General features: G+C 40.3%; 1 protein-coding gene across 4 annotated transcripts in view; it reads left to right on the top strand.

Annotated features, from left to right (window-relative positions):
- col14a1a (collagen, type XIV, alpha 1a) overlaps window positions 1–15,388 on the top strand; it is a 118,177-nt gene extending 102,789 nt beyond the window's left edge. For 3 of the 4 annotated variants that reach the window (XM_086038321.1, XM_086038319.1, XM_086038320.1), the window contains 8 exons: window positions 1,286–1,339; window positions 1,425–1,496; window positions 3,405–3,440; window positions 5,557–5,623; window positions 7,209–7,400; window positions 8,018–8,095; window positions 10,678–10,833; window positions 15,241–15,388. In XM_086038321.1, the coding sequence (XP_085894447.1) occupies window positions 1,286–1,339; window positions 1,425–1,496; window positions 3,405–3,440; window positions 5,557–5,623; window positions 7,209–7,400; window positions 8,018–8,095; window positions 10,678–10,833; window positions 15,241–15,269 (684 nt within the window). In that variant the 3' untranslated portion in view covers window positions 15,270–15,388. The remainder of the gene's footprint in view (window positions 1–1,285; window positions 1,340–1,424; window positions 1,497–3,404; window positions 3,441–5,556; window positions 5,624–7,208; window positions 7,401–8,017; window positions 8,096–10,677; window positions 10,834–15,240) is intronic. The other variant, XM_086038322.1, reaches the window with a different exon arrangement.
- Window positions 15,389–20,534: the final 5,146 nt, after the last annotated feature.

Below are 20,534 nucleotides of genomic sequence, written 5' to 3'. Positions count from 1 at the left end.
GTGCCATCAAAAGACCATCCGGCGCGGCATCTTTCACATCAAAAGTGGAATCTCACTTGGCAAACTTATTTCATTGCATTGGCTGGAAACGATATGGCTTCATTGTTTCAGGATTAGTGCTATGGAGGCGTAGCTGTTTGTATATCATTGTGCAGGCTTGTCCAAAGTTGCAGACTACAGGAAAAATAATCAAGTTGTCAAATTAATTATAGACAAAAATATACACTTTTTACTGCTGCAAATGGCCTACATGGGTGGAGTATCGCTTTAAGATTAGTCTTGTTTTGGTCAAATTCAAGAGAACATTTGGTGCATACTTCTACTGGATGACATCTGTAAAGCTGAAGTTCATGATAAAATTTAAAGTTGAACATTTTGTATTTAATTGGCTATACTGAGGAATCTTCATTGTGAGGCCAGTGTGTTCACAACCACATCCCACGCTTGGCTGGTTACACTTGTCCACTACATAGAGAATTTTGCAGCCTTTCTATTGATACATGAAGTAGATTTTTCTTGTTGCATATGAACACAATCACATTTTTGTGGAATTGTGAGATGTGAGTTTAGCTTCTCCATGTGTCTTTAGTGGTTTGGTTTGGTCCGGGTGATTACTGGAACGCTTGACTCCTGGGTGCCTCTCACTCTTCCGTGATTTGTTACTGTGTAAAGAATGTACAAAGTGTTGATGGAGAGTGTTTTCATTTGGACGGATTAATATCCCCTTGATAGCATAGCTGCCTCCTAAAACGAAACACCGCAGGGAATGTTCCCAGCCATCTTGGTCTCACCAAATAGGATTCAACATTGTAAGCAAGCCAAAACACGTGAGCAGAACTTAGAGACTAGTTCATTTGAATATCTGGGGGCTTGTATTTTCAGCTGCGTTCAATATTTTAGCAGTTGTATTTCTTTGCGTTGGCTTCACTTCACACAGGCTGAAAATGAGCCATGTAAGGCGAGAATCCGTGATGAAAGGGCACCGGACGCTGTTCGGAAAGCAAACCGATCCATTTTTCCCGGTTGGAGGATAATTCCAGTTTACAAAGGTTTCCAAGGTGAATAACACTGCATTTGTGCAACTATGTGCCAACATTGCAGGAACATTTACCTGCAGCAATGAAAATAGAACTAAAGTAGATCTGCAACTCAAAAGTGAAGTTCGGTGAAAGTGTTGTCAATCAACAGATGCTGAAAGAACTCTGTTGCTCGAAGATGATTCTTGAAATTTACAGAAAATAAGAACATCGACTACGAGTGTGTATTTTCTCTTCATCGAGCACAGGGCCTACCAGGTAATAATGGACCTCAGGGTCGCCAGGGGCTGCCGGGCCCTCTTGTAAGTTGAAGCTTTCTTACAATTACCCAGAGAATACATTCCTCCAGGTACATTTAATAAACGAGCAACGCTTTCTATCTCACAGGGAGCCCCGGGTGCACCTGGAGCTCCAGGACCGATTGGATCAGCAGGTCTTCAAGGGGAGCAAGGACCTTCAGTAAGTTTATTTTTATTTAATCGTTTTTTAATTGAATGAAAATAACAGTGTGGTGTTTAAAGTTCATGTGGCCATGGATCTTCAGTCATTGTTAAAGGCTTTTGCCTTCTTGTAGAAAGTCAAGCAATTTCATTTTTGCAAGTGTTTTAACATAATTATGATTTGTGTTAACTGGCAATTCCTGTCATATATTCCTTCTAACTGGAAGTGTGTATTTGTCAAATTTGTCTTAAAAATGCATATGCAGAGGCTTTTCTTGTTAAAAAAAAAAAAAGTTACATAAGCTCCTCTAAAAACACTTGCATAAAATGAAATTAAAGGAGCAGTAAAATGTTAAACAGAGCAATGAGGGACAAGTGACTGGTGTAATGTAAAAGTAATGAGATACAACTGTGTAAGGCAGGGGTGGGCAATTACTCTTGCAAACGGTCCACATGAAAAACTGGAACGCTTGCCGAGGGCCAAGACAACATGCTGACATCAACTTTGTCTATATTATTTTCAATGTATTTAGAAAAAGCATATTGTCTTGAGCCAATAAATTGCTACATGTGTACATAAGGTATGTATTGTTATAATTAGGAAATTTTAAAGGGTAGTCGTTCTTCACACTTTCAAAATTCTAACATTAACTCATTCACTGCCAGACATTTTCAGACCCTCTTCTACAACTAACGTTTGAAGAAAATTGAAAAAAATATAAATAGATTCCTGGGATTGAATGTGAAAAGACAAGTAAATTTGTCTATGGCAGTAAATGAGTTGATTTTGTGCACCAACCACCGACTCGATTTGCCGTCCATTGTCAGAACTATTATTGACAATTTTCAGTTCAAGGTTACTTCCACAAGGCAATATATTTTAAAGGAACAATACATTTTCCGGAAGGTATAGTTGGAGTGTGTTGGAGTCTTGGTCCTGGACAATGACAGTCAATGTACCTCCCAGTCACTCAACCCGCTGAGGCTTTTTAATTTATATTGCCTGACTTGGCATAAAGCAGCATGTTTTCCATCTTAAAATAAATGGCTTTTTAACAAGCAGTGTTTTCTCCTTAACTGTTTGTTCTAAATCACTATTACTAATAAGGAACAAATACACATTAGCATGGATTTACAGCTGTGCAGCAAGTGCAAACGTTTGGACAGCTACCAGAAATGATCTGATCGTTAGCCGGTTTCACACTGGCCATCTAAGACAGCCACCATGTTTTCTTTCCTGTGTGTAAGGTGATTCAAAGAATTCAAAAGCAAGAATTAAATTGGAATTTAGGAGTCATTCTCAATTCAATTCTGATTTTCGTACAGCCCTGCTCGATAGCTCTTTAGCACACATCGTGTGTTTAAACAGCACTTGTCTTGTGTCTTAGATTGACTGGTGCACTGAGGAGTTCCACTTAAAAAGTTGTATTGCACTTTAATAAAGCAATTTGCATCACAGAGCGCCTGTCCTCCATTATATAATTGTGTACATCACACAAAGGATAAAGAGGCTTTTTATTCAAATGCTGCACGATGCTTAACTTGATTATTAAATCACAGACAGGTAATATTTATTTTTAATTTGCCTCAGGATTACAATGTGCTGCACTCTGATATCCTTTTGTAGCCGGGGTGTGCTTGGCAGCTTTTCCGTGTATATGGCGTGACCAGATCCGTGCTTTACAGTGTTGCCAGAAACCCTTGAAGCCACAATTTCGTGTACACTTTTATGTGCACACAAAGAACCTGCATGGATGGCTTGTATTTTTTTGGGGGGGTTATATTTTCTCAAAATATACAGTAAAAACTTCAAAGTATGGGTATGAAGAAGGGGGCATGAGAAAAAAATGAGACTTTGAATGTAGTGAGACGTAGCTTCACATCCAAATGCCATCTTTATTCTCCTAATGTGTTTTTTATTTTGTAGGGTCCTGCTGGTATCAAAGGAGATAAAGGAGAAAGAGTAAGTCTTCCCCACGCCAGTCAATCAATGATGGTTAGAACTAATCCAGTTTTATGAAATGGGAGTATTACTTGCGCAGACTCACCAGTGGTGTCTTGATTTGAAGGAAGCAGTCTCTGTCTCCTCTCATTAAAACTGTTTTTCACCACAAGGATTCATTCTGTTTCTCCCTTGCACTGCCTGCTCCTCGTTTAGGAAAGCGAAGCCAGTGTTCATGCCTCAGATTTGCAGTAGGGAAGAGTGCGTGTTTTTGACGAGAGAGTGAACAGAGAGAGCCACACAGTTTAATAACCTGAATCAAACCTTCGCCCGACCAATTTCATCTACTTTTACGGTCATTTGTGTCCTACTGCGCTTCATTTGCTGGAAGAGAGAAGGTCTCTGCAGGATTTTTTCCCCCCATCTGGATTGCAATTTTGTGCCTGGTGGGCATCTTCCCAATGATGAAACTCACTTGCCAGTGATGGGGTGGTGTTTGATCATTTAACAGGGACAAGTTAAAACATTTATTGGAAATAGTCACATGAAATATTTAGCCACTACCAGCTGCATCTGTTGTGGGTTTGTAATAAATGTAGCTGACTGCATTTCACAAATTTGCTGGAGGGTTTTCACATGCCCTGCAGACATTTACTGGACGTGTTGAAATGATTCATAACTTTTTACAACAAAAGAGAGCACTAAGTTCCTCCTGTTCTGTGCTCTAAATGGAGTGTTGGGACACACCTTAGTGAATTAATCAAGATATGGACCCATTAATTGTCCCAGAATCTTAATTTTTTTATCTAATCAAGACATTTTGGGCAGTTCTATGCTTCATAATTTGAGGGAACAGTTTGGAGAAGTCCTGTTCTTCTCTTACATCCTATTCTGTAATGTATATTTGTATATTTGATCCCTCATACATACATTATTATTCTATGACAGAGGTGGGTAGAGTAGCCAAAAATTGTACTCAAGTAAAAGTACTGTTACTTCAGAATAATATGACTCAAGTAGAAGTAAAAAGTAGTTATCCAAATAATTACATGAGTAAAAGTAAAAAAGTACTTGGTGAAAAAACTACTCAAGTACTGAGTAACTGTAGCGTCTCATTTATTTTTTTCAAAACAACCGTGCAATCAGACGAAAATACAAAATAATCATCTTCAGGCAAATTAAAGGCAATCCAATCAATAAAATGAATTACATTTAATTAAATATGAACTTAAAATAATCTTAAGGTAAATTCAAGTACTTTAATAAACAATAAAGTTATAATAGTATAAATAAAAGAAATACATTCAGCACAAGTAGCACAAACTTTCAATCCCTGTACTTTTTTTTTTTCCAACAGGCTCCGCAGGCAGAACAACAAAGTAGCCCATGAACTCGTATAAACTCACTTTGTAGCCAAACTTTAGAGGAGATTCACTGTCTCAAAGATGGACTTTTACGTAATTTTACTTAAAAAAGTTGCTCGATGGCTCATTGGAGAAATCCCAAATAATTTGCGCACTTTGCACAGCCAAATTCAAATACCATATTAGTTGTACGTCTTTGGTGTATCGTTCAACGGTTGTATTTTTACATGAAAAGAAACGTACTCAAGTATCAAAGAGAGCTACAAGATCCTGGTAGTCCTGGTTTAAGCACAGTCCAGAAAACCAAGCGGAGCTCGAGCAACAACAAGTAGCCCACAACCAGGAGTACTAAATATATGGTCGTTATCTGAGCCCTGAGCAACTGTGATGCCATTGTCAGTCGACAGAAGTGACAAAATGGCCGCCTCCGGTGATAGCTAAAAACGGGCGGATTAACTCTTACTCCACAAACGCAATATTTATCAGAATGCCTTGTTTCAACTAGTGGGCTTGCATAGAACATATTTTAAAAAATCAATCATCTTATTCACGATAAGGATATTAAAATTCAATAAAATAATGGGATAGAAAAATCAAGGTTTTTTTTTTTTTACAAATAAAATGCGCCATTATGAATTAACTATGAAAAATGCGATGAATCATGATTAAATATGTTAATTGATTGACAGCACTAATTTAAACACATACTGCATACGTATATATCATTTGTATCTATAGTGTCCATGTATAAATAAGTGTTTTTCTTCCGTCAGGGTGACGTGCAGTCCCAAGCAGCAGTTCGTGCGATAGCAAGACAAGTGTGTGAGCAGCTCATCCAGAGTGAGTAATCAGCCAAATAAAACCCTGGACACTTTGTTTGGTGTACTTTCACAGATATAAGATTCTGCGCAGTATCAATTCAGCAGAGAATTAATTATGACAAATGAACTCACTGTCAGGAAGGTACAGTGGAGCCCCACGATTCGTGGAGGATTGGGACCGAGCCAGCCGGCGACTAGCCGAAAACCCCAAAAGTTCTTGAATAAGCGGGGATTGACAGTCAACAGAGCACATCTGTGATGCTTTTGTTTATGCAGCCATGCTGGCATTGTAGTTAGCAGCAGCAGGCGGATAATTTACAATGGAGAGCAGTGATAAAATTAGCGTTTAGCAATCGACATTCCGTCCAAGTGAATTCGCATCTCACTTTGATGAAACGGAAATCATGAGATACATGTGCAATATGCACAGGTTGGACATTACAGATCCCTATCAATGCCAGGAGTCCTTTTTCCAACTATCGCCCGGCAGATGGGGAGAGCTACTATGGTGAGTCCTTGCGAAGTTGCGAACATACGTTTTGGAAGGTTACATTTTTTATGTCGGGCCGTGTGTACTCGACTTGCATGGCTTAATCTTTGATAAAAGCAACACTACTGACAGGATGAGTCAGGTTGCCTCAGAGCCAGGCAAGGGGGGAGCCGCATGGGCAGACGCCGGACCAGGCACCCGAGTCGGCACGCAAGATTGCCAACACAGTGGCTGCTGCCGGGGAGGGCAGAGGCCGGCCAGCCCCAGCCTCCTCTCCTTGCCGCGGCCTCGCTCACAGGGCGTGCTCCTCTATTGGGTCCTATAATATTGTAGTGGTGTACGCATTAGACCGGGAGTTTTTAAAGTGAAGCACCAGAGAGGAGGCAAAGCAGTAGCACAGCACAAAGTCGCAAACGCCCTGTTGTGCCCATTTCTACCTGTGCAAAGTCGAGCAAAAATACCAAATGGAAAAAAATACTCAGTCAGAAACACAGTTTGAATGTCTTTTGTGTTAGACTTGTGCTCCATACAAAAATAGGGCCCTTGGGGTTTTTTTCCCACTGTTTATGAATCATATTGAAAACCAATTTAAAATGCAGAAAGACAACTTTCGCTAAACAGTTGAATGAGTGTGATATCAGATTTTTTTATAATTAAAAAAATGCATAATGTCCTGTAACATTTAACTTTAAAATATAATGGGAAAAATACTGTCACATCTTTCAACATTCATATTTATTTGAAATGTTATCTATTATCTTTCTTTTTTCTTACATTTGATGAAAATCATTTCATATCTTTCAAATATTGCAACATTAAATGTTTGTTACATTTTATTTATTTTGTTTAACGTGCTATCGTTGAACATTTTTACTTTTTCTCGAAATCTCTTCATGAGGGCCATGTCTAATTGTATGATTGGAATGCACAGCAGGCCAACAAAAACACCTGTTGTAAAGTGAGAGCACAAACTGGTAGCAGTTTAAAAACTCCACAAAAATAGAAAAAGACATGTCAGGCTATAGTTTTTTGAGGGGAAACACAAACAATCCCAATGTCTTCTTGCATTACCATCATCATTATCCTCACCATCATCAACGCTTCCTGTTTGCAGGCCACTTGTCACGCTATAACTCCATCCTGAACCAGATCCCAGTCCAGTCGCCGGCGTCAGTACGTACAGTGCCCGGACCACCTGGTGAGCCTGGCAGAAGAGGCCCCACAGGACCTCAGGGAGAGCAAGGACCATCCGGCAGGCCCGGTTTCCCCGGTTCTAACGGGCAAAGTGGACGGCCAGGAGAGAGAGGTTAGGGACAAAGTGGTTTGAATGACATGCAGACAAAATAGGACTGGCTCTCGTCTAGAAAGGATGACACGTGTCAAGATGGAGACAGACAGGAATGGAATCCCTGACAAATTTCAAACAAACATGTCCTCTCGCCAAATTGGTTTCAGACCATTGTCAATCCTTCACATTCTGCACTGTTTGTGTAGTTATTCTAACTTCATTATTCAATAACCATTCAGTGCAGTGATTCCGGAAATGATTCTATCTCAATTAATTTCTCCCCAAAAAGATTTTTTTCACCACAAATGATGCAATTTTGTTCATCTATCTTCCAGTGATGTACACTGATACTTAGAACAATTAAATGTGTTTCCATTAGAATGCAGAAGGTCCAATGAACCCAATCTTAATCTGTTGCCATTCGTAGAACAGAATAATTGCTGTGTGGGTCAGATTTCACACTAAATCGTAAATATGTGAGTAGATGGAGACAAGAGCGTCATTACTGCATCTTTTTTTTGCTGGTGTGCTATGACATTTTTCCAATGTAAAACATGTTTTGGCTCCAAAAAGCTTAGGAAACACTGATCTAGTGGGTTATAGTACAAATGATAAATGTCACATGCTGTCCACAGGTCTTGCAGGGGAGAAGGGTGAGAGGGGGATTCCAGGTGTTGGGACTCAAGGACCTAGGGGACCCCCAGGACCACCAGGTGAGACTAACTCCACCAAGCAGTTTGTGATTGCTTTGGATTTGTTTGTTTGTGTGCAATTTACTGTTTAAAGTGTTTGATATACCAACCTGGATTTTAATATTTTTGTTTAGATTTGGTCAGAATCCTCAAATGCACATTTTAGGATTTTATAATGAGTACATATCTAAATTTATTTGTTGAATTTGCTCAAATGTAAAGTCATGAGTTTCTAGATTCAATCCCGATTGCATATGTATAATTCATTTATATTGACAAAAATCGAATCTTATCAGTTCAGGCTGGAATCTTTTTTGCCAATGTAGGAATATATTTTTTCCCGTAAATAGGGGTCTGATGAAACTTGACCTTCTTTTAGCCATTAAGACTCCAGATCATCGATCTTCACACATTGATTTCATGGGTGACAAAGGCTTTGGAAGAGGTCTGCATTCTCTTGTCCTATCAGAATCGTCTTAACACCGCTCGATTATTCCCCAGGCACGTAGAAATCCAAGTGCTTTGAACTTTTGAGGCTCCCTGAGTTTCTTCGAACAAAACCATATACCGTATGTTTCAGTAGTGGAGTTTAGGAGCTGAGACTGGTTGTGCTTAGCTCTCTGATGAAATCCAAAGGCAGCTTGAGGGAGTGTGTTACACTTACGCAAAAGACTACAAATTCATTTCCTCATAAGCATTGGGATTTGTCTGCTTCAGCATGGTGATAGCCTTGAGTGTGCGTAACACATTCTTGTGATATCTTATAAAGGATTCGTGTAAGACAGCTTTAACTCAAAGATGAACCATCTTTCATGAATAGGTTATTTCAAGATCGCAGTGAATTCATAAGTTAGAATATGTGTTTTCCACTTTGGGCACCAGCTCAGGACTTTGATTTGGAAACAGAAGACACACAGCTTTCACAAGCAAATAGACTAGTTTCTGGAGAGACAGGTACTCTATTTTAGAGTGTCATTGAGGTTAACTTCCCTCCACCACCTTGGGATAGCAAATTATTCACTGTCTCTGTGTGTGTATGTACTGTATATGTGGCAAATTGGCAATTTGATTACAAATTGGAACTGTTTACATTCGATTTATGGTTGCCTCACTAGCTTCTTGAGCCCTTTTTTGTGCCCAGTGGAGGGCTAGTGCATAGTGCAGTCTAATTGTGGCATGGGTGGAATTTCTTTCTTTTGGTATTTTTGCAGGTAGAAAGAGGCATTTGTGCCGTTGTGAGAGTGAACACAGCCAACTTACTTACTACACCCCAATCGTTCGTGTTTGTGTGTGCCAGCCCTCACCCCGCGTAGTTGTGCTGGGGCGGTTTAATAAATACAATAAAGATGAGGATAATAATGATGCGTTCGATGAATTGATTGCTACAATGATTCAGAAGGTTCGATGCACGCTGTTGTCATGTTTATTAATGAAGTACGATGACTTCCGCCACACTTATCAGCGAAGTCCAGAATCTTTCTGCCAAAATCAAGTTACACCATTGGCGCAACATCTTAAACCTGCTCCGAGCTGGTTGAAAGTCTAGTCCACTTTCTGTCTCCAAATTGACAAAAAAAAAAATGGCCTTTGGTCTGCCGGAACGCACAGCATGGCGCGGCGCCATCTGCCAAATCCCCAAACATGGTGCCTAGGCTTGACACGAAACAAAAATGAAAATGCGCCAGGTTTTACGCCAAGCGTACGGGCATGGTCAATGAAAATAGAGACCATAAGTTGAAATATTGCGCAAAATCTAATCAGGAAGGATGCATGGATTTCAGTATGAGGTCACAAACCACAATAATAAACATACTGTTAAATCACACAATTACTACTGCTGTCCCAGTGTCAACCAAATGTGTGCAGTAAAGGCAGAATTTCTTGATACACTCGCTGTACTGAATCTCAAGAGGTTGTGGAAGTGTACCTAGTGATGTGGCCACTTGGTATGTAGTGTACAACATGTAAAAAGAAAGCAAATGGTTCTGTATGTTTCAGCAACGGAAACTTTTTCTGGTTATTATTGGAAGCTGACGGTACATATACGGTGCACACACTATACAGTATCATAAACTATTGGAGATGTCCAGTGGGATGCACTGTGTTTTTGTCAACCGCCATGTATTTGTTATGATCTTTTTTCCCCAAATTAAACAAAATCATTATGTAGTCATTGTGCGGTATGGTGTTGTGACACAGGATTAGATGGGCTCCTTTAACATGTTCACTAGACTCCTTCATAAATAGTTCTATTAGAGGGATGTTATTTTTAAGAAATGATGGAGAATGGCTCCAAATGGACCATCTCACTTAGCCATATGTAGTGTAGACTTCATCCCTTGCTGACTCTTAAAGTGAGTCCTAATGGAGTCCATAAAACTGAGCCCTCTGGGTAAATGTCTGCTTGTTAGCCGCTCTTTTCCTCTGTGGCTTCCTTTATGCAGAGTTGACATGACAGGCGGCTTCTGAATTCTTTAGTGTCGCTTTGTTGCAGGAGCAGTCTGAAAAAGATGATAGTCCAATGACATCATCCACGCTGGATGCTTCATTTTATTTGTCATTATTTACTAACTCTTGCATCCCTGCTCTGATTCTCTTTTCAGGCTTACCAGGTGAGGGGCGCACAGGCAGTCAGGGGCCCCTCGGTCGGCCTGGGAACCCGGGGGCGCCAGGGAGGCCGGGCAATCCAGGTTCCACCGGACCTGCTGGACCACCGGGTTACTGCGACCAGAACTCTTGTTTGGGGTACAATGTTGGAGGTAAGCACACTGGCACACCAGGAAAGTACTGACAAAAAGCATGTTGCGGAAGTTCAAAAGTAAAATCAAAAGCTCAATTGGTATCATATAATTATGCACACTCCGTGCTGAAATAGAAGTGCAGATACCTGTGAAAAAATATATACTTGGGCAAAAGTAGAAGTACTGATTCAAATCCTTTGAATTAATACAAAAGTAGTAATACCCATTTTCATACGTTGGAGCAACAACAAAAAAAGCTTCTCTGCTAATAGTTACCCTCTTTTATTTTCTTTCTTGCTGCTAAGAAGAAGAAGAAAAAAAGCTAGACTTAGCTTTGCTAATTTGTGACAGTATCATTAGGAATGAAGTGACAACGGGTCCCGCATGAGCAAAACAAGACCAAATAACAACTTAAAATGCTAAATTAGCGAATGATAACAACTGAAAAAATACACTTAACCTGTGTGAGACTGAGAATTTTTGAATGCCAGAAACTGGTCAAGACACATCATTCTTGCAAATGACGGCACCAAGAAATTCTCTTCAATATCTTATTGCTGCTGTTCCAGTTTTTTCCATCTTCTGAGTACTCAAGATCTCCATCAATCAATCACTCATTGAAGCTCTCAACCGAGGTTGATTTTACGTCCCTCTTCTTGCTTTTTTTTTACACCTAGTAGATTTGATTATTTTTGTCAGATTCAAGTTATTACCACTTTGGGTTTTTCTTTCATTAACAGAGGTACCAACAATTCTGTCCACATGTGTAAAGTACTGCAATAACCGTACAGCGCTAATAACGTGTACAACAATGAAATAAATACTCACTTTAGTGCACACGCTCGAAAGTCATCAGAGAATACGGCAGGAGGGGACGTGCGCCAATGAGGCGAGGATTGGCCACGTCAGTCGGGGCAATCTGACTGGGCTGAGGGCTCACAATCATTCCGGCTCCCTTTCAAACAATCGGCGTGCATTTTGAATGTCTGACATTACTCGCTAACATTTTTGTTACCTCGTCTCATCGTGATTTCGTCATCAGAGAGCCATTTTTAAGTTGTCGCCGTTGATAAAAACAGAGCTGATTGAAATTGCCTTCAATGATGACAAGTCCCATTTTTCCAGTGAGGGTGATGCCGCCTCCACCAAAAGATGTTACTCTCTGGGTGCAGCAATCAGAGTAATGTTTCCCCGCTTCTGGTCTCTTACAATTTGACCCTACCACCCAACTGTCGTTGGACTCATTGCTGAAGATAATTTCCCTCAATGTGTTGATGAGCACGTGTACCAGCACAAAGGGGCCTTACGGTGAAGAGCAGGCACGTCAGGCCTCCTGGCAGCCCTATGAGACGTGAGATTGACTGCCTTCAGCCTGTTCCGGATTGTCTGGGCAGAAGGCCGTCAGCCGTGTCGTCTTGCAAACCTTGAATGCAAATCTATTGCCGCAAAGTGCTGCAGTTTATTCTCATGGTGTCATCTTGGGACACCCGCTCTCTGACATAAACATGTTATATGGAACCTGGCCTTCATTGTAGAGATGATACTAGGGTTCACTCCAAACAATGCGGGCTCTATCTAGATCGGTCAAATTGAGTAGGTGCTGCCAATCGGGTGCCTAAATGTACCAGAAACTGAAAACGGCAGTGAACGGCAAGAGCAAAATCAGCTATTTGGCATTGACAGAGAAGATTTGGCAGATTTGTCATGGGCGCAGTCCACACACTCAGGTCTGCTGCTCATCCCACAAATGTTTGGTACAGATTTGGTACCATCCATCCATTATCGATACCGCTTATCCTCACAAAGGTCGCGCCGGAGCCTATCCCAGCTGTCTTGGGGCAGTAGGCGGGGGACACCCTGAATTGGTACCCAGCCAATCGAAATAACAGGCTTTTCAAGTATAAGATTTATTTTCAGAGAGCTTTGTTTTGACAAAGAAATAATCTACCAGTTTCAACATAAATGTCCTTAGTGTTTGTATTTGTATTTTTTTGAAATTTATTTTTATTATTTTTTTATGGGATGGAATACTTTCTTGAGTGAATTTTGTGGTTTTGTTATCTGTAAGCTATAATTCTTGAACAAATTAGTGAATTGTAATAATATATGAACTACTGAATTAGCAGAGGTGGGCATTCCGTCAGACTGGACCGGACGTCATTTTGCTGATGAATGATGAAATACTTTTTAAAAATGATGAACTAAGCATGGACGGAAGTGGGTTTTTGTCCGTCAGAGTAAGCATCACTAATCGTGTTTGTCAGTGACGGACCTCTTAGTCCGACACTGAGGGACGCACAATTATGCTGATGTGTTTTTATGGGGGTTGTGATGGGGGACGGATTGACGGACAGACGGACTACTGGCGGTCTAACTGACGGACTTAACTGACGGACTGACTGACCAACTGACGACTATAATTGGGTTCGGCTTGAAAAATGACAGACTGACGAATGACGAGTACCCAAGCCGCTGACGAGTACCCAAGCCGCTGACGGATGACGAATGACAGACCAGCAAAATTTTGTAAAATGCCCACCTGTGTGAATTACTTTTCTACAATTGAGAGGCACCTGTATGCCGTAAATATGAATAATTCAGAGCACTCCAATTGCACAAGTTCCTGGTATGATCTCATTTTAGCCGTCATTTTAGATATATCCAAAACTATTTTCACAACACCAAATGTCCTTGTGTTTCTAAGCCTAATTAATTCTGAATGAATGATATTTATTCAGTCAGAGAAGCCAAATGTTCTACTTCTTAATAATTCATAGACATATCAACCTCCTATTTCCACCCAATTTGAGGAGTAGAAGGCAGCTGCTCCATTTTGTACCCCCCCAAAAAATATATATATTAAATGCGACAGTGTAGACAGCGGCAGCGGGTTCTCTGTTATTGTTCTCATAAACCTCTCAGACAATGCACGCTAATCTGGCTTTTAGAATTGTTGCACTGACAAGTTTATGTATTCGACAACTGTCTGAGTGTGTGGTTTGGTAAACAAACCCCAACGCAGAAAAAAGGCGGATTTGAATATTGATAGTGATGAGGCGACTGCATGTCTGATAGGCCTGCTTCACAGAAAAGCTATCACACCTCTAACAGCTTTTGACACCTGTGTCATCCTGATCGTCTTCTAAAAGTGGCTGACGGTGAGACTTTCATTCATCAAGCCACATTCATATTCCTGAAAGTTATTCAGTTGCTGCGTTTTTGTTATAACTTTGAAAAGCCACGTCTGTTCTGAATCATTTGTGGATAAAATGCTACATCCCTGCATAATGAACTCCAGCATTTGTTTGTTCCTTTGCATGTCACATCTCATTTTTATTCACCATAGTTGTACACTAAAATGTATCTTCAACGAGTAGACGTTCAAACAACCTTGAAGGCTGTGTTGAGACAAATATCATGTGAAGCAATTTCACGTGTGCTTGCATTGCTTGGCACAGGGATGTCAAACTCATTTTTTGTCACGGCCTACATTGTAGTTACGTTGAGGGCCATGACTATGACACCATACAAATGTTTCATTCCCGCATATTATTACATACAATATTCACAACAACTGATGGATAACTGGTTTTGGAATCAGACGTTAAGGACAATAGCTTGTTTAACTATTGTTCAAGAAATTTTGGTCGAGATTTTAGCAAGATGCGGGCCACATAAAATGAAGTGGCGGGCCAGATCTGGCCCCTGGGCCTTGAGTTTGACACGTGGTTTAGCATGAATCTTCTTAGATGTGTTAATAAACAATACTACAGTTGTAACTTATGTAATTGTTTTTTTTTTTTTTCATATAATCCCATTTCATACCCAAAGGCGATTCAATGTGCTTTCCATCAATAAAAGAACCAAATGCCAAAATATTAATTACCGGTAGTATTTTTTTCTGAATGTAAACTGTATCACACATGTGCAATATCATTTTTTTCCCAAATACTATTTATATTGAAAATATTGATGCACATGGATAATCAAATATCATTTAAGTAAAAAAAAGTAAATAAAAAAAAAAAGATTAAAATTCTATAGAATCCAAAACATTATGTGTTTATATTTTTATATATATATATATATATATATATATATATATATATATATATATATATATATATATATATATATATATATATATGGATAGATGTGGTCATTATTTTATTATTTACACTTTTGTTGTGAAGTTACATAGCGATCTTTCATCAAGCCAAATACTTTGTTTACATTGTATTTATTTCATTCCTCCATTGTTCTCTCCTAGTTCAACACTAACCATTTTCACTGTCAGAACTCTGCAAGCTGTGCCAGTGCAGTTTGAGAGTTTGAACCTTCTGGTGTCTTTGGGTGCCTTTGTGACATGAGGTAACATCTTTCTTCCTTCTTCCCTTTGCTCCTCTTCCTCCTCCACGACTCCAGTTCAACGGGACTATGGGAATGATTACTGAGGAGCGTTCTCCAGCTGTCCTCCTGTCCTTCCTCTGCGTCCTGTAGATTCAAAGACTTCCTCAAGACATCCATCCTACTTTGCGATGGAGAGTTGCAAGCATTTAAAACTTCCTTCCTGCAGGAGCATTTTTTTGTTGGTTTGTTTTCAGAATCGCTTCATATTTGCACATTGAGGATTTTCTAAAAAAAAGATAAAAAGAAAAAGAAAAAAGGGGGGAAAAAAAGTCAAATTCAGCCTTGCTTTGCTATTCCAGCGCCATATTTTGACAATCTCTGAGGCAACCCTGGATTATAGTTTACCAAAAACAGACCATAATACTGTTATTATGTGCACACAATGCTCCAGTGCCGCAGCCTCTTCAAATCTCTTCAGCGCTAATCTCGTCTTTCAAGACCACTAGCAAGTGATGAGTTCTTCTTGCTTGTTGGCAGCTTTATTCAGTTTGCCTGCTAAAAAGATGGTCAGAGCCCCCTCGGATTTGGCCCGAGTGTTGTCATTATTCCAACCTCTGCATGCTCCTCACATCGCTTCAAAGCGTCTCTTCTCGAGGTGGTGGCGGGCAGCAATGTCACCCCCCTGGCCCCCTGGGGTCCACCAGGCTAGAAGAACCATGCCCCCCTAAAAAAAAAGAAGAAAAAAAAAAAAAAAGAACAATTGCTAAGCAAAAATATCTTTTTTATAATTGATTGACATCAACAAAGTTTGCTTGCAATAGACAAACCTGCAATGGGGTGGGGTGATCATTGCTGTTTGTAAGGGGCTTTCATGCTGTGTCATTGTTATGGACCAATATCAGAAGAATGGGGCCCCCAACTAGCAACAAGTAAGGGGCCCTGTGGAGGGATAGTGTGGCCTGAAAGTCCTCCAGGCAGCTCTTACAACTCTGCTACTTGGCACTCCCTTATGGGGTTTTTCCCTAAGTGTGTGCCACAACTGATCGCCAATGTTCCCCTCACCTCCCACAGTCCAAACTTTGCCTCACGGTGACTACCAACCCTACAATCAACCATACAACCCTTCTGCAATAGCTTACAACAACGACCAAGGAGCCCGAGATGACGAGGAAGAGGAGGAGGGTGAAGAGGACCCGTATTACCATAGTTACGGCCCTCGTCCCTATCGCTACGGTTACCCTTTTGACCCCTCTCGCTCGGAAGATGTGGAGCTGCGGTCACCCGGCGTGGTCAGGAGGTTGACCCGCGACGTCGTCGTCATGGAGGAGAGCGACAAGGAGGGCGCACTCACCTCAAGTGCTTGAGTTCTTCACACAAACACACACACACACACACACACACACACGCACACATCAAAAGCTGCAGCAAGACGCCCCCACCCCTCCCTTTTCCCAGTGGTTCGCCGCACCAATTGAAACAATGTAAATATATGTCTGTGGACTCTTGTATGATATTGCAAAAAGTGCCTGATCTTCGTTTGTTTGTAATCGTCAAGGTGAGACGACTTATGGAAAGCCATTTGAGCATTTATTCAATGTCCTGGGGTCCATGTAAGACAATTACAATTCAGCATGTAGAATGTGAACGATTCTTTAAAAACAGTGAAATATTTGATTCTTCTAGTGAGTATTATTTACACAGCATGCAAACATCATGGCTGAGAAGTCATTATTTATCAAACCATCCACAGTCAGGGTTTCATGAAATAAGATGCACACATATTGTACCAACCTTTCAGTAAATAAAGCTCAGCAAATTGTTGCTTTTAATTTAAGATTGGCTTCTGCTCGTATAAGATGCGCACACGTGTCATCTTATGGCCACCGCACTGAAAAAGCTCTGGCTCCGCCCCTAAAAAGAGCGCTAGTAATGTGTACTATAGTTGTCCTATACAACAAAGCTAAAGTTCTCCTAATATTGTAAAAAAAATGTTAATTATAAGATCTCGTTCAACTAGTGAGCTAAATTGTGTGTGGACAGAGCACACTTTGTACACGAACTTTCAGCTAGATCACGAATAAATGCTCCAACAGCTTTTTATAATCACCCGCTCATCTCCACAAACGTCTCCTTCTTGTATTTAAAAAGATGAATGATGAGCTGTTACCACTTGTACAGGCAGCTTTTTACGTCAAATTAACATTATCTGCTGATTTGTTTCAGCGTGTTCATCTTTTTGGCCGTGTTCACACTTGGTTTGGTTGGAAAGGTATCCTAGTGCGATTGCTCTGCGTGTGCGGTTCCGCCCCAATATTTTGAATTTTATGTCAAGTACTTTCCTCTCCATAAAAAAGCGTGACATCGCTTGTTGTTTGAAAACTGTGGTCAGCCTTCACCAAAATATATGTGGACATGTCTACTTAGGCCCACTTCAACCGCTGCAAATATCAGAAAGAAACACCTCGGTATTTTGGATTTTATGGACGTTACACCGTACGTCTTCTTCTCTATAGGCGATCGATCACTATAGAATCTTGATGTCACTTAATGAGGTAATGGCTTAACGTCCATAAAATCCCAAATATTGGGGCGATCAATCTAATAATTTCAGAGGTTGCAGAGGGTCTAAGTACAGATGTCCACATACATTTTGGTGACGATTGAATTATTTTATTTTTTTTATATACATTAAGCGACATCAAGATTTGTTTTGCTTATGTTGAATGTTTTAGACTGTCCCCTTCCTCTCTGCCACTTGTCGCTGTCTATGCGTGGGTGAGTGTTAAGCAGTCATACATCCTTAAGCACTTTGTCAAATACATTTGACAAGCTAGTCTGTGACATCTCATCTAAAGAAAAGAGCAAAGTAAATTAAAAATGTTAACCGAGTTCAGACAGCCTTTGGTCCTTCCATCCATTTTCTGTAGCGCTAAGCAAAGTCTGACTTCTAGGCGAGAGGCGGGGTCTGATTTTCAGCATTCTTCTGCCGCGTGATGACGTTTACGATGCCGGTGCAAAAATGTGGTCATTTTGCGTGATTCGTAACGTTGAAATGTCATATATCGTTACAATCGTAAACCGCAGACCCCTGCACTAGAGAACAAGTGTGAACACCGCCTTAATGTAAAAGTGATTTCTCTGTACAGTGTTGTGTTGTTTACATCCCCTTAGCTCAATGCATCTAAACCCATCCCCAAGTTACCTGAACACTGTGGAATACATATTTGTTGCTTTAAATCCTATTGTTACTACTCAGTGTTTGTGTTGTCACAACAAACATTTTGGTCTCAGCACAACAGTTGATAATCACCATGTGAGCTACTGGGTTTGAGAGCCCTTTAGAGGTCAAAGCAAGGTCAAACACACAAAAACTGTCAGAATTTTAAATACGTTGTTTCTACAGTTCGTGAGGTAGATATCCGCCCAGTTGAGATACCCCCCCTCCCGTCCCGCCCCCTCACAATTGACCTTGACCTCAAGAAACTTCACTACATACAAGGTCACAAATTTCGCGTCAAGTTGGCTCTCTTGATAGTGGCTTTCCAGATCTGTCATTATTTTCTCAGTATGTCATCGAAATAGAACATAATCATCAAGAAACATATTGGACTGTCCAAGTTTGACACTAATTCTACTCACAAATTGCCACAAAATTACTTGATCCAACTGTCTCCAAAACTTGGTGGACTTGGTAGGTAGCCATACAGCTGATTAGTGTTCTTGATGGTTGAACATTGACTTTTAGCAGGAACCTCAAGATCAAGTATCTTTGCCTCACATCACATCATTACAATACAATACAACACAATTTTATTTATATAGCGCATTTCATAACAGCTAGGGCTGTAACAAAGCACTTTACAATACAATAAATAAAACAAAAATAATAAAATGCTGTGGTACATGTATTAATATAGACATAAATAATATATAAAACATAAATAAAGCCAATAAATTGACATAAAACACTATATACAATTGACACCGGAAAAGAGACGAAAAATTCAGGTCTGATCAAAAGCCAGAGAAAAGAAATGTGTCTTCAACCGTGTTTTAAAAAATGGACAGAGAGGGGGCATGCCTAACAACCAATGGGAGGTCATTCCAGAGGGAAGGACCAGCGACAGAAAAGGCTCGATCCGTCCTCGGTATCTCCAGCAGCGTCTGGTCCGCCGATCTGAGGCACTGGGCAGGTACGTGGGGCGGGGGAGGAGTTCAGAAAGTTACGGTGGGGCCAAACCATTTAAAGACTTAAATGACAAACACAAGAATCTTAAAATGAACTTTAAAATGTACAGTGAAGGGAGGCCAGAATTGGTGTGATGTGCTCCATCTTCCGAGCTCCGGTTAGAAGGCGGGCAGCAGCATTTTGGACCAACTGGAAACGCTTCAGGGAGGACTGGCTGACAAAATAAAGTGCATTGCCGTAATCTAGCCGAGATGTAACAAAGGCATAGATGACTGTTTCTAAGTGCTGATGGGAAAGGAGGGGCTTTACCTTAGCCAGCTGTCTAAGATGAAAGAAGCTCGACTTTTCAACAGCGCTGATTTGCTGGTCCAATTTAAGATCACTGTCCATTTGAGAACCCAAGTTTGAGACTGTTGGCTTTAGATGTGAAGACGTGAGGGGGCCCAGGTCAACAGGGTGGGATGGAGACAAGTCACTGGGACCGAACACCATAACTTCTGTATTCTTTTCGTTGAAATTTAGGAAATTTAGTGACATCCAGTCTTTGATGTCCTCTAGGCAGGACAAAAGTGGTCTTAACTAGAAAGCCTCTTTTTTGCTTGGAGGGATATAGAAACATTACATTGAAAAGAACTTGATAAGTTTTTTTCAGATATATAATCTGCCAACATACTCTCATATGAACCACATAAGTTACTAAACAACTCGTAAAAAAATACATATTTTTTTTAAATACATCATACATTAAGTTAGTTGATTCACCTCCATTGGGCATCAAATACTAAAATAGTAAAATGACAAAATGAGGCCAACACATGACATGAAGTGTGGTATGTGCGGGGTTGTTTTGGCAAGATACCCGGTCACCCTGCTGTTGCTGTTGTTTATTTTTTATTGTTTTCATGCTGAGTCTGGTCTTGACTCCTCAACTGGATCCAGTTCACAGTCAAACAAAACCAGTCCACAAGCACATAAAACTTGAGCAGCGAGCTGACCAGCATCTTTTTTGTTGTTTTATAACAGAACATGAAACGTGTCTCATCGCATGAATGTATTTATTTTATTTGCTTTTATAACCAATAAATCTGTAATGAGAAAACAATTGATGTTTCGATTGTTTGTGAATGTTACACAGAAAATGCTCACCCTGTATGTTTGGAAAGAAGAAAAAAAACCCTCA

Source organism: Filicampus tigris, chromosome 8, assembly GCF_054856515.1.
Source record: "Filicampus tigris isolate MCC_2025a chromosome 8, RoL_Ftig_1.0, whole genome shotgun sequence".
Lineage (NCBI taxonomy): Eukaryota > Metazoa > Chordata > Actinopteri > Syngnathiformes > Syngnathidae > Filicampus > Filicampus tigris.
This window is presented reverse-complemented; position numbering and strand designations above follow the sequence as displayed.